This window comes from Anarhichas minor, unplaced genomic scaffold (genome assembly GCF_050575085.1).
Source record: "Anarhichas minor isolate MPS153535 unplaced genomic scaffold, ASM5057508v1 ptg000007l, whole genome shotgun sequence".
NCBI lineage: Eukaryota > Metazoa > Chordata > Actinopteri > Perciformes > Anarhichadidae > Anarhichas > Anarhichas minor.
This window is the reverse complement of record NW_027466453.1, coordinates 7,128,844-7,149,280: the sequence shown is the minus strand read 5'-3', so window position 1 is coordinate 7,149,280 and position 20,437 is coordinate 7,128,844. Positions and strand designations below refer to the sequence as shown.

At 37.6% G+C, this 20,437-nt stretch overlaps 1 protein-coding gene and 1 long non-coding RNA gene across 5 annotated transcripts in view; one reads left to right on the top strand and one right to left on the bottom strand.

Moving 5' to 3' along the window:
- The window catches only part of LOC142942206 (interferon-induced very large GTPase 1-like), a 71,211-nt gene extending 55,781 nt beyond the window's left edge, over positions 1–15,430 (bottom strand). Inside the window, exons 1-18 of one of the 4 annotated variants that reach the window (XM_076084442.1) lie at positions 13,827–14,803; positions 13,238–13,301; positions 12,821–12,866; positions 5,740–5,774; positions 5,389–5,515; positions 5,197–5,271; positions 4,961–4,995; positions 4,504–4,609; positions 4,311–4,394; positions 4,075–4,109; positions 3,724–3,850; positions 3,523–3,606; positions 3,287–3,321; positions 2,830–2,935; positions 2,637–2,720; positions 2,404–2,438; positions 233–344; positions 56–105 (exon numbers count right to left, since the gene is read on the bottom strand). In XM_076084442.1, coding sequence (XP_075940557.1) covers positions 56–105; positions 233–344; positions 2,404–2,438; positions 2,637–2,720; positions 2,830–2,935; positions 3,287–3,321; positions 3,523–3,606; positions 3,724–3,850; positions 4,075–4,109; positions 4,311–4,394; positions 4,504–4,609; positions 4,961–4,995; positions 5,197–5,271; positions 5,389–5,515; positions 5,740–5,774; positions 12,821–12,866 — 1,176 coding nt within the window. In that variant the 5' untranslated portion in view covers positions 13,238–13,301; positions 13,827–14,803. Of the gene's footprint in view, positions 1–55; positions 106–232; positions 345–2,403; positions 2,439–2,636; positions 2,721–2,829; positions 2,936–3,286; positions 3,322–3,522; positions 3,607–3,723; positions 3,851–4,074; positions 4,110–4,310; positions 4,395–4,503; positions 4,610–4,960; positions 4,996–5,196; positions 5,272–5,388; positions 5,516–5,739; positions 5,775–12,820; positions 12,867–13,237; positions 13,302–13,826 lie in introns of all 4 variants that reach the window. The other 3 variants (XM_076084458.1, XM_076084449.1, XM_076084465.1) reach the window with 3 other exon arrangements.
- Positions 6,701–8,431, top strand: LOC142942314 (uncharacterized). Its single transcript, XR_012951585.1, has 3 exons — positions 6,701–6,779; positions 7,638–7,689; positions 7,855–8,431. It is a non-coding gene; the product is annotated as an uncharacterized LOC142942314 (long non-coding RNA).
- Positions 15,431–20,437: the final 5,007 nt, after the last annotated feature.

Here is a 20,437-nt window from a genome sequence, read left to right as displayed (position 1 = left end):
CACATTCGGATAAAAAGTAAATCGTCATAAAAATATTAAATTTGGAGTTTCTTACCTTATCCATGTTTCCACTCATATCCATATTACCTACCATAGAATAATGGACTGAATCATAAAGACAATCAAGCATAAGACAAGCAACGCACTTTAAAACTATATGTTTTTCTCTGTATTGATAATTTTTAATGTTATTAACTTTTTCCTGTAATGGTACTATTCATTAAAAAATTACCTTTCTCAGTGGCAGTAGATTGTACAGGCGTGATTTCAGATTCTCCTCCCACAGTTGTGTTGCCATCATTCTTTGAGTGTTCAACATCAGCAGGTTGTTTCACTGGATCACACTAAGAAAACAAATAATTTAATTTAACATCAGTAAACCACCTTTCTAGTGAATCGTCACCTCCACGTTGTGGAGGGTTTGTGGGCCCCAGTGACCATGGAAACTATGTTGTCAATAGCTCCTGGTAGGGTCTCCCAGGCAAAAGTGGTCCCATGGGAGTGGCAAGACCAAGAGTGATTCACTGACCCTACATTTATTTGTCAGAAAAGAGTTGTCACACCTCACCCGCAAAAAGCAAACCGATGCTCCCTGCTTGAGGAAGACTTGGGAGGGTATGAAGGTATATTTGTATGCAAACAACAAAAAATGTTTTGAGAGCAAATTTCTCGCACTGCAATCAAAAATCTAATTTGTAAGTGAAAATAAATATACTGAGAATAAATTATTTGTTAGTTTTGCTTATGAAACTAGAAAAAACCTTTGCTTTCAAAATTGCTCTGTTTCGTCAAAATTATTTTAAATGTAGCAGCACTTCACTTTGTTTTCATGTTGTTAGTGTCGTGGAGTCTGTTTTTTAAAGAACGACATGGAGTGGATGAATTGCCAATTATGAACGCAGGGTCTGGGAAAATAGAGAACCCCTCCATAATACACAGGCATGTTTAAATGTAAGTTTAATGCGTTTTGTGTCACTAGTTTACTTTCTGGAGCTTATTATAAAGGCACAAGTGGCACATATTTGTTAATGATTACGTATGAAATGATACAAGCCTTTGTATGGAGTCAACTGATATTGTTACGTACAATAGTGTTTATGTTGAATATGTTGGGTACCTTTTACTGTTACATGTTTCGTACTGGTTAGCAGGAACCCCACAATTTATATTCTTGTGTTAATCAATTTAACTCATTTAATAGGTTTATTATTGCATATAAGAAGAACCTGTGAATAAAAATAATAGAGTTGTAGCACATGCATGTTCGTTTTCATGTGAGGCATGTATGTGATTTAAAATACACTGATTTAAAGTATTTTCCCAGAGCCTGCGTTCATAATTGGCAATTTATCCACTATCATGTATGTGTGTGTGTGTGTGTACTGCACAGCTTCCGCCACCAGGTGGTGCATTTGAGCAAATAAAGGGACGTTTTAAGCAGAGGTGGCAGAAGAAGTAAAAGTTTTCTTCTGTGTGTCCAGTGTAGTCATAAGACGCACGTCGTTTTTAGCTACAGTGTCGTGTCATCAACTGTACCTACCTCGGTCGGAGAAAACCAAGCTCATAGGCTATATTTTAAATTGTGTCACACATGCGTAGCTAACCTTAGCTAACATAGTCATGCCTCAGGCAAAGCGCATGTAACAGTGGGGCTTCATGTCAACACAGCAGCCCTCCATGTTCTTTAAAAAAGAGACTCCAGCCATTACTAAGCAACCAAAACCTGTGTGCTGCGATGACGATTAAGCTCCAGTTAGTTCTGCACTAAAATAATTAACTTCACTTCAACTTCATGTATTTACCGTAGACTGAGAAAAGATATATGCCAGCTGTAATTGGTTGTTCCTCGACACATTACATGCTGTGTGTGCCATAAAGTTCCAACAGTTGAACTATTTTTATCTTGAGGTGCAGCTGTCGCGCCCTGAAGAATAGGCACTAAAGAACGCCAGGCTTCGCTCTCGATTTCTGCATGTCTACAATGACAACAATCACTTTAAGGGCGCAAAAAAGGCGACATGTGTGACGTAGCAGTTAAAAAATGGAGAGATGGATGGATCAGTTAACCAGGTTAGATCCATTGACATAAAGAACATGAAGATCAAAAACACACACTAGTAGACCAATTCAGACAACAACTCCAAAATTTAAGCAAGGCTAAACAATATGCACTAAATGCAAGCAGGGTTATAGTTAAGTGAGAAGAAAGTAAACTTATCTCATTTCAACTCATCCACGTGTCCACCTAGGGGGTTTGTAGAGTAGAACTCTGTTCAAGTCTAAACTACAAATGCAAACAACTCTAATCTTCAACTAAAACTTGACTTGGTAATATAAGTATCATTAATAAATAAACACTGTAAGACAATAACTACTGAGGAGCAAAAAAGATTTCACATTTACCTCTGTTTTAGCTGCACTCTCCTCCAGCTCATCTTCTGCAGGGCAAAGTAACAGAAAGCAGAATCAAGCATAACACAAATTGTTTTGGGTCACTTAACCATTCCAAGATGGTTCATTGTTCAACATGATGGATTTCCTCTACACCAAATAGACATAATGTGTTTTATTTGAATTATAATTATCCAGATTTTGCAGGAATGCAACACATTATATGAAAATTAATTATTTCTCACGCTCTTTGGTAACTGGTGAAACAGTCTGAGATGTTGAACTTGTGTCATTCACTGTGTTGACCTCCTTATCTTCATCAGGCTCTCCTGTTGAAGGGTCAAAGCCAACACATTTCAGAGTGAGTTATTTCCTTATTTTACAGACACCACTGAATATTCATTATTATTTTATTGTAAAGAATATTATTATTGTTACCTTTATTGGTTGCAGATGATGATACAGAATTAATTTCAGACTCTCCTCCCACTCTTATGCTGTCATCATACTTGTCTGAGTGTTTCGCACCATTCACTGGATCATTCTAATAAAACAGACGATTTTATATGATATTTAGTTAACCAGGTTCAAACCATTGGGATTAAGAACATGAAGATCACAAATACTCAGTGGTACACCAATTCAGAGTACAACAAAACTTAAAATAAAAGGGAAAACAATAAGCACAGACTAAATGCAATCATGTTTGTAGTTTAGTGAGAAAAAAAGTAAACTCTTCTGCAAGTGTTGTCAACTGATCCTCATGTCCAACCAGATGGTCCATTGAGTCAAAGTCTAACTAACTAACAACATCATTTTTGAAAAAAAGGTTGCGTTCAAATGAAATGCTCCTGTAAGACAATGACTACTGAGGACCAAAAGATCTCACATTTACCTGTGTTTTAGTTGCGCTCTCCTCCAGCTCATCTTCTGCAGGGTAAAGTAACAGAAAGCAGAATCAAAGATAAAACAAATTGTTTTGGGTCACTTAACCATTCCAAGATGGTTCATTGTTCAACATGATGGATGTCCTCTACACCAAATAAACTTAATGTGTTTTATTTTAATTATAATTATCCAGATTTTGCAGAAATGCAATACAACATTTAAACAAAATTAATTATTTCTCACGCTCTTTGGTAACTGGTGAAACAGTCTGAGATGTTGGACTTCTGTCCTTCACTTTGTTGACCTCCTTATCTTCATCAGACTCTCCTGTTGAAGGGTCAAAGCCAACACATTTAGTGCCCTATTTTATTGACACCACTGAATATTCATTATTATTTTACTGTAAACAATCTATGTTACAATAAAGAATATTATTATTGTTACCTTTATTGGTTGCAGATGATGATACAGATTTGAGTTCAGACTCTCCTCCCACTCTTATGCTGTCATCATACTTGTCTATACTGTAATACTCAGTGGTACACCAATTCAGAGGACAACAAAACTTAAACTAAAAGGGAAAACAATAAGCACAGACTAAATTAAATCATGTTTAGTGAGAAAAAAAGTAAACTCGTCTGCAAGTGTTGTCAACTGATCCTCATGTCCAACCAGATGGTCCATTGAGTCAAAGTCTAACTAACTAACAACATCATTTTAGAAAAAAAGGCAGCGTTAAAATGAAATGCTCCTGTAAGACAATGACTACTGAGGACCAAAATATCTCACATTTACCTGTGTTTTAGCTGCGCTCTCCTCCAGCTCATCTTCTGCAGGGTAAAGTAACAGAAAGCAGAATCAAGCATAACACAAATTGTTTTGGGTCACTTAACCATTCCAAGATGGTTCATTGTTCAACATGATGGATTTCCTCTACACCAAATAGACATAATGTGTTTTATTTTAATTATAATTATCCAGATTTTGCAGGAATGCAATACAACATTATATGAAAATTAATTATTTCTCACGCTCTTTGGTAACTGGTGAAACAGTCTGAGATGTTGAACTTGTGTCATTCACTGTGTTGACCTCCTTATCTTCATCAGGCTCTCCTGTTGAAGGGTCAAAGCCAACACATTTCAGAGTGAGTTATTTCCTTATTTTACAGACACCACTGAATATTCATTATTATTTTATTGTAAAGAATATTATTATTGTTACCTTTATTGGTTGCAGATGATGATACAGAATTAATTTCAGACTCTCCTCCCACTCTTATGCTGTCATCATACTTGTCTGAGTGTTTCGCACCATTCACTGGATCATTCTAATAAAACAGACGATTTTATATGATATTTAGTTAACCAGGTTCAAACCATTGGGATTAAGAACATGAAGATCACAAATACTCAGTGGTACACCAATTCAGAGTACAACAAAACTTAAAATAAAAGGGAAAACAATAAGCACAGACTAAATGCAATCATGTTTGTAGTTTAGTGAGAAAAAAAGTAAACTCTTCTGCAAGTGTTGTCAACTGATCCTCATGTCCAACCAGATGGTCCATTGAGTCAAAGTCTAACTAACTAACAACATCATTTTTGAAAAAAAGGTTGCGTTCAAATGAAATGCACCTGTAAGACAATGACTACTGAGGACCAAAAGATCTCACATTTACCTGTGTTTTAGTTGCGCTCTCCTCCAGCTCATCTACTGCAGGGTAAAGTAACAGAAAGCAGAATCAAAGATAAAACAAATTGTTTTGGGTCACTTAACCATTCCAAGATGGTTCATTGTTCAACATGATGGATGTCCTCTACACCAAATAAACTTAATGTGTTTTATTTTAATTATAATTATCCAGATTTTGCAGAAATGCAATACAACATTTAAACAAAATTAATTATTTCTCACGCTCTTTGGTAACAGTCTGAGATGTTGGACTTCTGTCCTTCACTTTGTTGACCTCCTTATCTTCATCAGACTCTCCTGTTGAAGGGTCAAAGCCAACACATTTAGTGCCCTATTTTATTGACACCACTGAATATTCATTATTATTTTACTGTAAACAATCTATGTTACAATAAAGAATATTATTATTGTTACCTTTATTGGTTGCAGATGATGATACAGATTTGAGTTCAGACTCTCCTCCCACTCTTATGCTGTCATCATACTTGTCTATACTGTAATACTCAGTGGTACACCAATTCAGAGGACAACAAAACTTAAACTAAAAGGGAAAACAATAAGCACAGACTAAATTAAATCATGTTTAGTGAGAAAAAAAGTAAACTCGTCTGCAAGTGTTGTCAACTGATCCTCATGTCCAACCAGATGGTCCATTGAGTCAAAGTCTAACTAACTAACAACATCATTTTAGAAAAAAAGGCAGCGTTAAAATGAAATGCTCCTGTAAGACAATGACTACTGAGGACCAAAATATCTCACATTTACCTGTGTTTTAGTTGCGCTCTCCTCCAGCTCATCTACTGCAGGGTAAAGTAACAGAAAGCAGAATCAAAGATAAAACAAATTGTTTTGAGGTCACTTAACCATTCCAAGTTAATAAGATGTATCTGCAAACGTTCAATGTAAATATTGAAAAGGGCATTGTTTAAGATAATGGATGTCCTCTATGACAAATAGACACAATAACAGAAGTGATAATACTAACACAAATGTATGTATATATATATATGTATATATATATTTATATCTGGCACTAGTGTTACAAACACCACATGACAATCTTGATTCTCAAAACACTGAAAAACTGTGTACAAATCTCTAATCTGTTCCTACAACAGCTAAATTGCTTTCATACAGAAGTTAAATGTAAAATACATGTATCCTCAAATACTGCAGGGGGTCCGCGAAATTTTTGCTTGATTAGACAATTAAAAAAAAAAAAAATTAAATTTTTCTTTTCTCTAAACATGAATCTGTCCATTATTTTAATAGTTCAGTATTGTATGAAAGATAACAGGTATGTTTATGCATGGCAGTGGCACTAATAGGCCATCACTCATTTTCGTTTCCACATTTATGTTTAAAATAAAAACATCTATGTGAATAGCTTGTATGCACACTGAAAAAAACTATTTGGCCCTGTAATTATTACCTCGATTATTTTTGTAAATTTTACAAGAAATTATCATTCCAGTGCTTTTACTTTAAAATATCACCTTTTATTTAATGTGTTACTTGGTGTTTGTTTGTAATTATGTATCCTCATTTTTATAAGTACATTTTAATCATTCACACTAAGTAATATCTACTAAACTACTGTATTGAATGCACTACCTGACACAACAAAGTAAAATGTACTTGGGTAATACGAGTAAAACCTGGCAACCTATAGCGCGTACTCAGGGGGTGACGTCAGAGGAGATTTCGCGCTCCTTTCTACAACGAGACGACGGAACAGCAGAACCTGAACAAGGACGGCAGCGTTTCACCTGAGGAGAGGAACTTCATGGACGGGAGCCATTGGGGTAGGTTATATGTTTAATTAATGCTCTACGTTGCTGTTGAGCCTTCGGTCAAGTCTGTGTTTGAGTTGTGAACACTGAAGAGTAGCGAACTGGTCAGTTTAGCGTGCTAGCTAGTTAGGCTATCATGCTAGCTAACTTGGGACAGCATTCCAGACATGGCTCACGGCGCTACATTTTGTGGACATGTTTTTGGTGGTTTTGGTCACGATTTTACAGGGTTCATCCTTGAAAAGTTGTTGGCCTGGGGACACGGTGCTCGATCAGCTGCGCTCCGTCGACAAGGGGGAATTACTTCGGTTTTGTGAAGCCCACTTCTGCCGCACAGGTGCTTTGCTGTGCTGAGTCACACTTACAGCGTGCTTTCTCTCGGACATCCTCAAGTGCAGCCGAGGTCGAATGAGGAAAATGTGACAAGACAGGGAATCATAGCTAAGCAGCAACAAGCACACTCTGGTCATGTGCTAACAAATATTCCATATGTGGTGGAATTAGTGACTTTAGAGCGAGTCTAATACACTTAACATTATTTTGTCACTATCATATTCTGACATATTTTTACAGTAACTTATATTTCTGTTATTAGTTTTAAACTGGTCTCTTATGTCTCTATCCAATGTGGTGTCCTTGATGATGAAGGCTTTGGGCATGAAACAAGGTGCCAGTACTGTGTTGAGTTAGTGTCGCATATCAACATGACCAGGCCTGCTGTGTATCTCAGTATTAACGTTATGGTGACTTGTTTATGTGCTGTTTTTTTGTGTGGGGATAAAACATGCTATCAATATGAAGATTTAAGCCAAATTCCGATTTAATGTTGTGTGTTCATGTTTTAACATAATTTCTTTATATATTTCACAGAATATTAAAGGACGTTCACTCTCAGCAAGTTGACATCAACAGTTGACACAAGGTAAAATCAACTTAGTACTGTTATAGTTTAATTAACTTGACATATACATTTGAAGTCATAGTTTGTGTTGCTGTCAATAGTACATTATACTGGGAGGACTACTGCATTAATTGTTTTAGCAAGGTACCTCGTCTTGATCATGTTTTTTATTGTCTTTTGTTTCAGATCAATGAGGAGTTCAGAAGAATAACCACAGTTCATCTGGAGTGAAACTTCTTGTCGAAATTGGACAATTGCACTACCAACTTTCTGGAGATACTTGGGACAAAGGGCGGAGCTGCAGGAACCAAGACCCATGCTGGATTCACCCAGCTTGGTAAAGTTTAGATATCTAATGTTATATAAAATTATGTTGGGCTCATATACACTGAGAATAGATACATAATGACGCATTTGAACACATTCAATATTTTTGTTTGTTTCCCCCACTATCGTCATTTTTTGAGAACACATCAGACTCGAAGATGTAAAAGTGAACATTAGTAAATTTGAATTTCAAAGATGTCATTGAAGAGGACTATGCTCAACATGTCATGAAGATCCTTGTCATCCATGGAAATGCAACACAGAAAGGCTTCACTCCTGACAATCGTGTTCGTCGTCAGAGGGAAAAGAGGTTCTTGATGACTGTCAAAGTGTGGCAAAGGCTTGCCTTCTGCTCATGGGCTATATCTATGTGTATCTAAGTGTTGTCAAGCAATACCCATCGTTTCAAATTAAAAGTGTTTGTTAAATGACTAAACGTTTGTGTTCTTAAATTTCTTATTGGCAGCACTGATTTAGAAATGTTTTGTCTGGCAATGCCAACCAGATTATATATGTTGGTATTTGTGTGTCTGTCAGCAGTGACCTCTTTCACCAGTTAACAAGTAAAGCTGCTGCAGTTTAAAAGAAGATGTTTTGTAGAAGCCTTATGTTAAGACAATTTTATTAAATTGACAGTAGCCCAGTTAAAAAAAAAAATGCAACATTCATATTTGAACAGTTGTGTAGAGTAGTAGTAGATAAAAGATATATTGTGTAAATATTACTTAATATTTCTCAATTGAAAAAGTAAAGAAAAGCTAGTTAAATATACATGAAACACCTAATTGAGTTTTACTGGGGTTTTGTAATTAGATGCAAAGGTAGCCTGAGTAAAGATTACTATCAAAGGCTAAGTACATTTTATGTCTAAGGAAGACATTTGCAAGTAAAAGTTACTTGAAAATTTTGGATAAATAACAATTCTTACTAGTAAGTAAACTTAACTTGAGAATTCCTGAGTAAAAATGACTCAGAATTTCTGAGTGCAAATTGTTACCTAGCTTTTTTCAAGTAAATGTCACTTGTTTTTTTTTTTTCAGTGCATGATTATCATGCAAATGACAGACAATGTTGATATTAGCATTGGTATCAGTTGACAAGGTATGTTTCTAAATGGCAGTGGCACGGCCTCCCTACTCACTACCTTGCACATGTTTAAAATAAAAACATGAATATATGAACCTGTGTATTATTTGAATAGCTTAGTATTGAATGCACAATAAAGAGGCATACACAGTACTAGGCTAACTTAATATAAAACAATTTTATACAATATATATAGTCGGGGGTCCCTGCTCCATCTCTCTATCAGTTTTTTCAACAAAACTGCTGTTGGCTTTCAGGTCTGTCACTTTCACATTTTTACATCTGACTCATGAGTCACATCTGTCATTACATAAGCCATTAATGCTTTCCCAAAAGTTTTTTCTAACCACTGCACTACTGAATTGTAATGGCTGTTATTACATCACCATGCTCGCCATGGTCAATTAAGATGTTTTTTGATCCAATCTCAATAGAATTTGTTTCACCAATTAACACAGTGTGAGATCAGGCATCACTGAACCAAAAAAAAAAAGAATTACATCACCATGCTATACTGCAGGATTCCTTAAGAGAACATTTTGAATGACTAAAAGTTCTGTTTCACATTTTGCTCAAATGTAATGCAAAAATATAATGAATGTGATATAGTGAATCTCACATTATTTAATATGTATTGAAACATGAGATGTTAGACTTTTGTCCTCCAGTGTGTTTTCATGACCTTTTCAAAGTCATTATTTTCTCCTGTTGAAGATTTGTTGTCTTTCATCGTATACATCGGAGATTAGTTGAAATATTACTTTTTTTTTTATTTAAGTTTTTATAATTTAATAAGATTGTGCTCTACAATCAATTCATAATCAAAATATTACTTTTATTATTTGACAAAGATGGCTCTGCAAATGCAATCGTCTCTGCTCCTCTGCTTTCATCATTATTCTCGGAGTGTTGAGCTTCACCAGGTTCATTCACCAGATCAAACTGAGAAAATATGTGATTTTAGTGCTGGGCAACGATTACAATTTTTAATCGCATGATATTTCTGCGATTAATCGCAATTAATCACATTGTTATGCACAAAATTCAATAATGAATTCAAAAGTAGTGTATTCTGCACTTTTATTTTAGTACTGCTATATGAACAAAAGTGCAATAACATTTGGTTTGCAAACACTTTAAACAGATAAGGTTATTTTTATCAGCAGCAGTATTTCCTTTACACAGTAGCAGTTATAATACAGTTATAATGATTCTGATAATAGATATTCAGCCGGTGTTCACAACTTTATTTTCACGTGTGTAATAGATCTAATTTGAAATATACACCTTGAAAACTGCAAACCTATCTACATCATGTTTTTTTTTTTTTTTTTGTTATGTTTGTTAAATTCTCAGTAGCGATGTTACGTGCCGTGTTGTGTTTGTGCTCTCCCTCTGTCTTCCCTCAGTGTCTTCTCGGGTTCCACCCTCTGTCCCGGATGCAAGCTGCAGCGGCTGATTGGACGCGGCTGCGGACAATCGCGATTAGCGGTGGATAAGAGGAGAGGAGCTCCTGAAGGACAACCTCTTGGGTTAGACCACAGTAGTGAGGCTGTGCGTGTGAGCTGACAACCCTTGGGCAGCGCGTAGTGGTGGAGCTGCGTGTGTGTTGCTGTGGACCATTGGCACCTTTGTTCCAGCTGTGTGGGCTGTTGTGTGTACAGTGTCGCTTTCTGTTGACCAGGAAGTAGTTTTCTTTTGCTGCCGTGCAGCTAGCCTTATTACAATAAACACTCTTTTTGTTAAAACCTTTTGCCTACTAGCCCTATTTTTAGCCCCCTGCTCGAAAATTGCATACTCCTACTCTCTTGAGTAAACTACCCAAACTACAAGGTCTATTTTAATAATTTTGATGGTCTATACAGGTAACACTTGTGAGATGTGTAAATATTGTGTAAATATTGTGTATATGTTACTGGTTAAAAACTGCTACACTTATGGCACAGCTGAAGTTGAAAAAGTTTCAGGTTCGCCTGAAAAAAAAGCACTTTCATTGATATTTCTTTGGAATTATTGCAGAGTGAAGCCTACAAACACTCCTGTGTCATAGCAAACAGGGTTGTGGTCTCTCTAAGCTCATTTCACTTAGATTGAGTGAAGAAGGCCAGCATAATAGGAGGTCAGAGAAATGAGCATTCGGCTTGAAATTCTGTACTCACTCATGCTCTATTCTAATTTTATATACTATATAACTATATATTTCACTTTTTGTATCACTCATATTATTCAATACATCCAAATACAGATGTTAGGAATCATTTTGAGATTCCTGACATCATCAGAGCCTTCTCTGGCTCTCAGCCATAGGATTTTCTCAGTCCCTGTGTGTGTATGGCGCTGTATCTCAGCCTATCGGTCGATTTCAGTGAGTATATATATATATATATATATATATATATATATATATATATATATATATATATATATATATATATATATATATATATATATATATTAGTGCTGGGCAACGATTAAAATATTTAATCACGATTAATCGCATTGTTATGGCAAAGTTCAATAATGAATTCAAAAGTAGTGTATTGCGCACTTTTATTTTAAAAGTACTGCTATATGAACAAAAGGGCAATAGCATTTGGTTCACAAGATGCAGGTAGCATGTTTTATACTTAATGTGAATATAATTCATACTTTGTTGGCATCTTATTCTGAAAACCGGATGTTCGTCTGAAGAAACCGGATGTTGTCTCACGTTAATCTTTCCGCTAACTTTCAAAGTCCTTCGCTCGCTCCCGATCTGTGCCGTTAAATGCGTTTACCGTGAATTTCAGCATATAGGTGCACAAAAATGACTGACTATAGGATGTTTGCTGGCTTTTATCCCACTGTTCTTGTCATCCTCTTGTTGTTATGTATATGTATTGTCTCTTGTCTTTCAATTAAAAAAATAATAATAATAATAAATAATAATAAAAAAAAAAAAAATAAAAAAAATTATATATATATATATATATATATATATGTGGCACTAAATGGCGCAAGTTAGATATTATTGTAATGTTCCGGACCTTTGCCCGAGGAGATTTTGTCAATTTGAATTGAATACCCCTGATCTACAACCTTAAATTTGGTCTGTTACTGAATCGGACTGTCTGAATAGTTAGCTGATCACAATATTCATTAATATTTAATTGTTATCGCAGGGTCAATAAGGAGGGTGATGATTTATGTTGGTTTTGATTTCTTGTGTCTTTATTATTTTCTTTGTGTCTGAGTCTGATTGTTTGTATAGTAAGTAAGTAATTAGGTATGTTATGTTATGTGCTGTTCTTTTTGGGTAACGTGTGGTGTGTAACCTATATAAACTGAAAATAAAATGATTGAAAGAAAGAAAGGAGAGTATTAACCCAAAGACAAGAAAACTGCATCAAAATGTAAAACTTGAAGATGTTGTACCAGTTATAAAAACAATAACACGTAAATGAAAAGCAAAGTAAATGCAAGTTGGTACTGATAAAAGCAGTCATGCAGTTCTGAAAGAGGGCATGGCTAAAGTATTGGGGGAGGGCTAACCCACACCAATGAGAGAGGAACTCTTTGCTGAGACCAATGCTGCCTCCCACAAGACTCTACGACAAACAGTTCATGAGTTTGGTCATGGTAGATGAATCCATTTATAAATGATGTGCCTTTTTGTTATCTGGCACTCTCATTGCCACACCCAATAGGCATGAACACACAAACACACAATTTCACACACACACACACATTTAAAACTTACCTTTTTCATTAGGCCCAGATGGTACAGATGTGACTTCAGACTCCATCTTATTGGTTCGTCATGCGTTATAGAGTTGTAAGACAAAGTCAGTTATACTACTACAATCATAAACTATACTGCGTGCGTGCGTGCGTGTATCACCATTCAAGTTGATGGGCCATGTATTTTATTTTAGAAAGAAAATCGATCAATCTTTTCAGAAAATAATGTTGCAATTTGTTGAAGAATAATCTGTATTTAGCAGTTTAGAAGTGGCCCTGACAAATCCTGAATTTTGATCTTGCATTTGGGAAAAAAGATGCATCAAAAGTTCTTCATTTTTTTTAAGTAAGCAACTTCAAATCGGAATTTGAATCTAATAAAAGAAAAATGGAAATACAGTAGAGACACAACTAGAACAATGTTGAATAAACTCACCTTTGTGTTGCAGTTGCTCTACTTGGTCTGTGTAGATGTGCTGACTTGTTGAAAATCCTTTTAACTGACACAGAGATCACAATATGATTAGTAGGTCTCCTCCTCACAAATACCTTCTCTTCACATGTTAGGTGTGATGTATTGAGCTGAAGAGTTCAGCGTCTGCCCTTCTTTTAAACCATTGATGACAAAAATAAAGTAAAAGTAGGACAGGTCTGACTCTGACCTGAATTTCTGTGAAAACTGATAACACAATATTGATAACACAGAATTTGCTCAACACAAACCACTGTCAACACTGAACACGGCAACATACGTTCAGACTCTATAAAGCTTTACGTTTATTGTCAAAGGACAGCTCTATCTCATGATATTCTTCATGCATGTTCACCTGTGGGCCCCCTCCGGCCATGACGTTTTATTTATTTTTAAAAGACCAAAATACTTTGTAAAATAATGAAAATAATTGTAAAACAATATTTAACGGTTGGTGAATGAGGCCCAATGTCTGTTAGAAAACATACGAGCTCATTAGAAGTGTACACAAAAACACTACATTTGTATAAACTATTGTTCTGTGTCCCCTTACCTCTGCCTGGTCTGTGAAGATGTGGATTCCGTGTCAGTAAGCCTTCCAGTCCACACCATATATATAGAGATCAGCCTGTTAAATTCTGGGTTTGCCTCTCACAAGCCCCTCCCACCTGCTATCAACACATATGATGTGATAAAATGGGCACAAAGAGCTGAGAACTCTGCATGAACTTTAATGGTTAATCAGTGATGAGAAATGTCAAAGTGAAAGTCCGACTGCCCTAACTCACACCAAACGCGGCGCGAGTGAACGCAGCATTAGAGGAAAACGTTAAGGAGAGTTACAGGTCACACTGGCCAAAGACTGCTGAGCACATGCTGCCATCAACACCGAGTTCCTACTTGCAAAGCTACAAAAAGCTACAAATTCAGGCTTGTTTGCCAAACCATCAAGTATCTACAGAAGATCCACTGATATTCAACACATTAAAAGAAGTTGCTCCAAAACAGCCTCTCCAGGCCTGTAGAAGCAGTTACCAGCACTGCAGTGCAGATTTAAAATGGTCTATTTGCAATTGCTTTTTGTAATTGTTTTTATTGAGAGTGTTTTCTGTGTCAGATTGATGCAAAGCTCCTCCACCCCATTCACCTCCAGGTTTCATCTTAACCAGCACCTATAGGACCTTCCACTGAGCTCAACAGAAGTCCTGCTCCACATCACATGAATCCAGATCTTCAGCCATTGCTCTTCACCCCTTCACAACCACCTGTGTCTAGATGTTCTCGGGTATAATCCTGCACAGCTCAGGACAAAGCCCTTTAAAATAATGTTGTCACCATGGTATGTAATTGCCATCGTGACATGTTCTTAAACTGCATAATTGTTGGTACCTGGGTTCTTACAATGATGAATCCAATCGTCCTCTTAAATTGAAGGCGTGTGCCAGTTGATCCTAATGAGCATTCTCACTCCTCACCTGTTGTTTATGTGTAAACAATTCATCTCATGTAAATGTGTTCCGCATCATTTGTATATCTTCCTTAAACTACCCTTTACCAATGATCTGTATATGTATAGAACTAATTTAGCTAATTGTTAACTGTTCATTATGTAGCGATGTGTAGCATAGCATTTTTACTGTTCCTCAACTATTACAAAGGAAACGTGAATTAAACTTTTAGTAAGAATGTGCAGAGCTCTATGACCACTAGTCAAAGTTATAAATCCACATTCTGTAGCTTTGTGTTCTATCATTTAACGGTGTCTAAATATGACCAAAGTGTGAAAGATATCTGAGGCTCTGTTCAGACAAAGTGCATTTTAGCAGCCTGGGTGGCTTTTTGTAATTGTTTTGATGCTCATTGACTTCAGTACAGTACTTGTTGTGGACCTCTAACTTACATTCAGAGATTCAGTTTTGGCCTTATTGAGAGGGCTTCCATTACACCTTGAAATAGCAGATGATGGATGAGTGTTTATTTATTTACATATGTTTTGGTCATGCCCCTCTTTGTATTGAGTTTGGTTGGAAATATTCAGTTCCATTTCACAGATGACCTCTTCCCATCCTCCCTTAGCACCTCACTCTGGGTCACACTCCCAGCAACACTGTAGTGCATTGAACAAGACAAGGTTGTAACCGAGAGTGATGCAGGAGAAATTTGGCCCCTGTCATAAGCATTGGCCGTTTCTGCCGTGGTTCCAGTAGTATATCTCCTTGAAGTGTACTGAAGTAGCATATGACGTGACTTGGTTAAGCTACATTTGAGTCAAATAATTGAGGACTGCATTATTTTAATAAATTTAACAGTATAATAATACTATTGTAACAGACTGCTCTACACTTGAAGCTGTACTTCTGTATAGGAGGTACTATGTTTGCATATGAGTTGCCGTTCCGTAGGGCAGGATATGGGTCGTGGTTTGTTGTAGCTTGACAAAAAAAAACAGAAATCCCCCACCCATTTCCTGCCTTGCAAGGACCAAGGCCTCACTCAACCGAACAAGACAGGAAATGGGTGGGGGTGCTGTACAAGATCTGATGATTTATGTAGAATACATTTAGCTGTTGAACATCCTGATTATGTAGTGAGTGATTATGTACAGTGTGAAACAAATAGAAAAACATCCATTGAACATTCATTCAGTCAGCTGTTCTGAGTATAATTAATGCAGGTGGGACAAACTTCAGTCACTTTTTAAATCTGGTATTTTTAGATCTGGTCTTTGATCAGCGTCGCCCCTCATGTAGATGAACGTGAGAAGAGGAAGAATGTTTCTGGAGGAACAGAACAGAACAGCATAAACCCAGAACTCAGGTCACTGGAGGTGTCAATGGGCAGTTAGAAACTGTTGACCAGATGTTTGAGTGTGAACTCCTGCATCACACCCTGTCCTTTATAAGCTATACAGACGCACCACTCTTGGCTCATCCTCCTGCAAGACTGCACTGCACTCTGTATGACGATGGAGCCTTCTCTGTGCAGAGAATAAATACTCCAAAGACAAACTTCTATTCTCAATGTTTCCTTTTTCAGTATTATAGGACTCACTCAGTTCTATTAAATCGTTTTTTTTCCCCACCACAACCTACAGCATACCTAGTTTTGGAATACTCCTTCTTGATTTTTCCCGTATGGTAATAATTATTTTCAAGACATAATTAACAGGGGAAGGACCCAAACGCAGACGAAACAGGTAGATGACATAATGTTTTTTTCGAAAATGAATTAGCTTACATGCAAGTGTTGGTGGGCAGGTATGTGTAGGGGAACAGGCAGGTTCTGATACTGGTTGACAAGTTGAAAGGCAGCAGGTTCAGATCCAGTTCCAGGTAAAGGAGTCAGAATCAGGTTCAGGTTGCTCGAAAACTAAAGTACTCAGCACATGGCAACTGGGGCAAACTGGCAAAGGAACAAACAATCTGGGCTTGTAGTGACTGACGATGACAGGTGAGCAGGTGAATGAGGAAGTCTCGTGAAAAACACTGAGGGCATCGAGTGGGCAGGTAGGGAATGAAAATGACTGATTCTTAAGGGAGGGGGAGTGCGGCTGAAAAGGGGGCACAGAGAGGTTTAAATGTGACCAAAATCTGTAAAGGAACAAGACTGTAATAATATGCATCTTAAAATATATCCGAAAACGTAGGCTTAACATTAATAGTATTGCACTCTGCTGCTCCGTCTCCTCAGACCCAGAACACGCTCTGTTGCTCCAGGAGTAGCTCCGGTGCTCAGAGTGACTATTTACAAAGGAACCCATAGATTGGCTGATCAGAGGCGGGACCTTTGTTTGTTTAGTTTCAGACCTGTAATGCTTCATCCAGAGTTGGCTCTCATCACATCTTCCATTTTAGTGGGAAAACGTTGAGGGCAACAGGGTTAACAAATGAAGTTGAAACATGTCTCCAAACTTCTACTTTAAACAAACTGCTGTGTAGCTGTTTGCACCAACAATAAATCCCAAAACGCTGTTCCTCTGCCATGTCCTAAAAAAGAAAGAGGGGCTTTATGGCTCCAAGCTGTAGACCACACCAGCATGGCGTCATCACCAAGGCTGCACTCTCTATTGAGGGAAAGAAACACTCTGTCACATTAGGAGAGAAACACCAAAATGCCAAAAAAGCTGTAGTTTATTAGGTTAACCAAGTCTTTCACACAGAGATTTGAGGCTCATAAGATATGTGAATATTTACTGTCAGTGTAGTAACTCTCTCAATGATGCTGCACACAGTTAGCTACGACTGATAGCTAACGTTAGCAGCATCAGTCTCCTCAATCTATAGATTACACAATTAGCTATTAACAGGTTTGCAGACATCACTTAGCTTAATGTGAGTCAATCAAATATGTGATGTAATATGTATTGATGTTTTGCGGAGTACCTGTATCTGCCGGTCTAATGTAGCTGATATTCAGCCACTTGTTAGACGGGGGAAGACTGAAGGGACATGATGGACTCAAGTTCAACTTCAGGCAACGTTAGAAACCAGAGACATGAAATTGAATTGGATAAATAAGAGCCATTAAATGTGCCAGTGTTGTGCAACGTGAGGTTCCATCAAATATTAGTCTACTGGTTCATAAGAGCCCGTCCAAGGACATCAACTGTCCATTCTCTGATATACTCATCATTCCTTAGTGAATATCAGGACGTTTATTCAGCCTGGTTATGGGAAGTTTACAAACACAAATGTCATGTCTGTATTACACTCGTGAAGTGGACCTCACTTATGATGACATCACTGCAAGACTAGATTTTTCACATTAATCTTTTTTATCCAAGATGTTGGTCCGGGGAGAATTTTACAGAAGCTGTTTAGAAATGATAGCCAACAGACTGCCAACATTGTTTTTGTTGTTAATGTATTTGTTACGTTCCCCTATTAAAGTCTAAGGCAGTGGTCCTCAAACTTTTTCTGTCACGCCCAACTTTGGAGGAAGAAAAATGTTCATGCCCCACCACCCCAACAAAATTGTAACAAAATGGTGCATGTTGAACTTTTATTGAAATAACATTTTGACTCCTCCATCTGTGCTTTTTCAAATAATAGAATAAAGAAAATTGCAATTACTTTCAAGTAAACCAGATTGCTCCATCAGACAAAAACAAATACAATGTGCAATCACTTTGTTAGAACAATGCAAATAAAGTTCAAGCTGTGCAAATAATAACAAATATTTGGCAAACAATAGCTTATTGTGGCTGCAATTCACCTGTTTTGCACTGAATATCTTTCTAAGATAATAACAATAAACTGCAACCTGTGAAAAACTAAACAAAAGAAGTTCAAATATTTGGCAATAAAGAGTTTTACTGAGTTTTACACTGCATATATTTTCAAAACAACAATAACGTGCAACCTGTGCAAAACTAAACAAAATGAGTGCAGATATGTGTCACACATACCAGGAGCATTTTATTTTAAATATGAGCTTTAAAATGTAGCATTCTAAAAGTAAAATAATAGCTGTGATAATAATAATAGCTGCACGTGGGACTGTTGGTACACTGGCTGTGGTCAATACAGTGAACAGTGTGACGAGAGGGCACGTGAGCCCTTGTTGCTGTAGTTTATCTCCTTGGAGCAGAGGCTGCATTTAGCATACCCTGCCTTATCAATGTATTTAAAACACTGTGACAGTGGGAAGCTGTACTCACGTCTGTTTAGACCTCCACCTTTATCCAGGCCCACCTCCACCTTTATCCAGGCCCAGCTCCACCTTTATCCAGGCCCAGCTCCACCTTTATCCAGGCCCAGCTCCACTCACAGCTCAGCCCTGCGTCAAGCTGCGCTACAGACAGCCTCCTCTCCCTGAAGCTCTTTGACCTCATCATCTCATCAGTATCTGGGCCTCATCATCGTGGTCATAAAAGTTATTATGACCACGAAATCATCCTCATTCTACTTTGAGTTAAAACAAACAACCTGCAACCAGATGCGCCGGTGTTCCGGTTTAACGTTAACGAGTGACCGCGTGAACTGAACCGGAACACGGCTTCATGTTTCATCACGTTACGTTTTTTCCTTCTAAATCGCGATAATGACGAACGTTAACAGTCGACAAAGTTCCGCATGCAGTGGACGTTAACTTAACCCAGCAAGTCTGAACGGTAACGGAACATAACGTAATTTAAACTTTAACAGAGGGAAAGACGCTGTAGACATCTGAACGCTGATTGGCCAAGACTCGACACATCAAAGATGTTCTATTGCGAAGATCACGACATCACCTTTTCTCCTCTTCTCACTCCAATCTGAGAAACGCTGGCTGGCCAGTTGTGGGGCGCGCCACACAGTTTGAGAACCTCATGAGAGGAGTAACACATTAAATAACCCAGGGGAAGAGTATCAGGTCAACGGATGAATAAACAAAAAAATATGTATTAACAAAAAGATGAAATGCTCACAAGGCAACAACTGAAAACTACTTTAAAACAGGAAAGCGACATTTGTTAACAGCAGTGATAATCAAACTCAAAAGACCACAATAGTACACACACTAATGTGTCAGACTAACGAACAACAGCACACACGGCTTGAACAGAGACGATCCTCACACCAACACACACACACACACACACACACACACACACACACACACACACAGCTTCAATGATGCTTCTTGGCCCACGGGGCTGTCCGTGTGACCTGAGTGGAGACTGGGGGTGAGTAGAGAGAGAGCACAGACACAACAACACGACACGTAACACTTTCAAAACAAAGTGATCAAGCTCTCCGCATAGCGTCCGCTCCAACGTTGAAGATGAGGGTAACGACGGATGGATGTGAAGCCGAAGCTCGTTTTCGGTTCTGTGACGACGTTACTGAAATGTAGCCCTCTGACAATTGTGATGTAACAGTTACCGCAGTTCCACACTGTGATCGTTGAGGTCGACTTTTCAAATATATATAGACCGCTCTCCAGTGGGCTCAGTCTAGAACTGCAACTCACTAAATTCATAAAAATAGCGTCAATGCAGACTTGGCAGTACTTCCGGTAGATACTTTCAAAGGAAAGTGACCAAGCTGTCCGTCATCTCCACCTAGTGTCCACTACGACCTGCAAGACGATGGTCACATATGGAGGCAGCCGTAGATAGTTTTCGTATGTGATTCCAAATACACTCGATTTAACCTTCATCTCCACTTTGTTTCAAGGCAG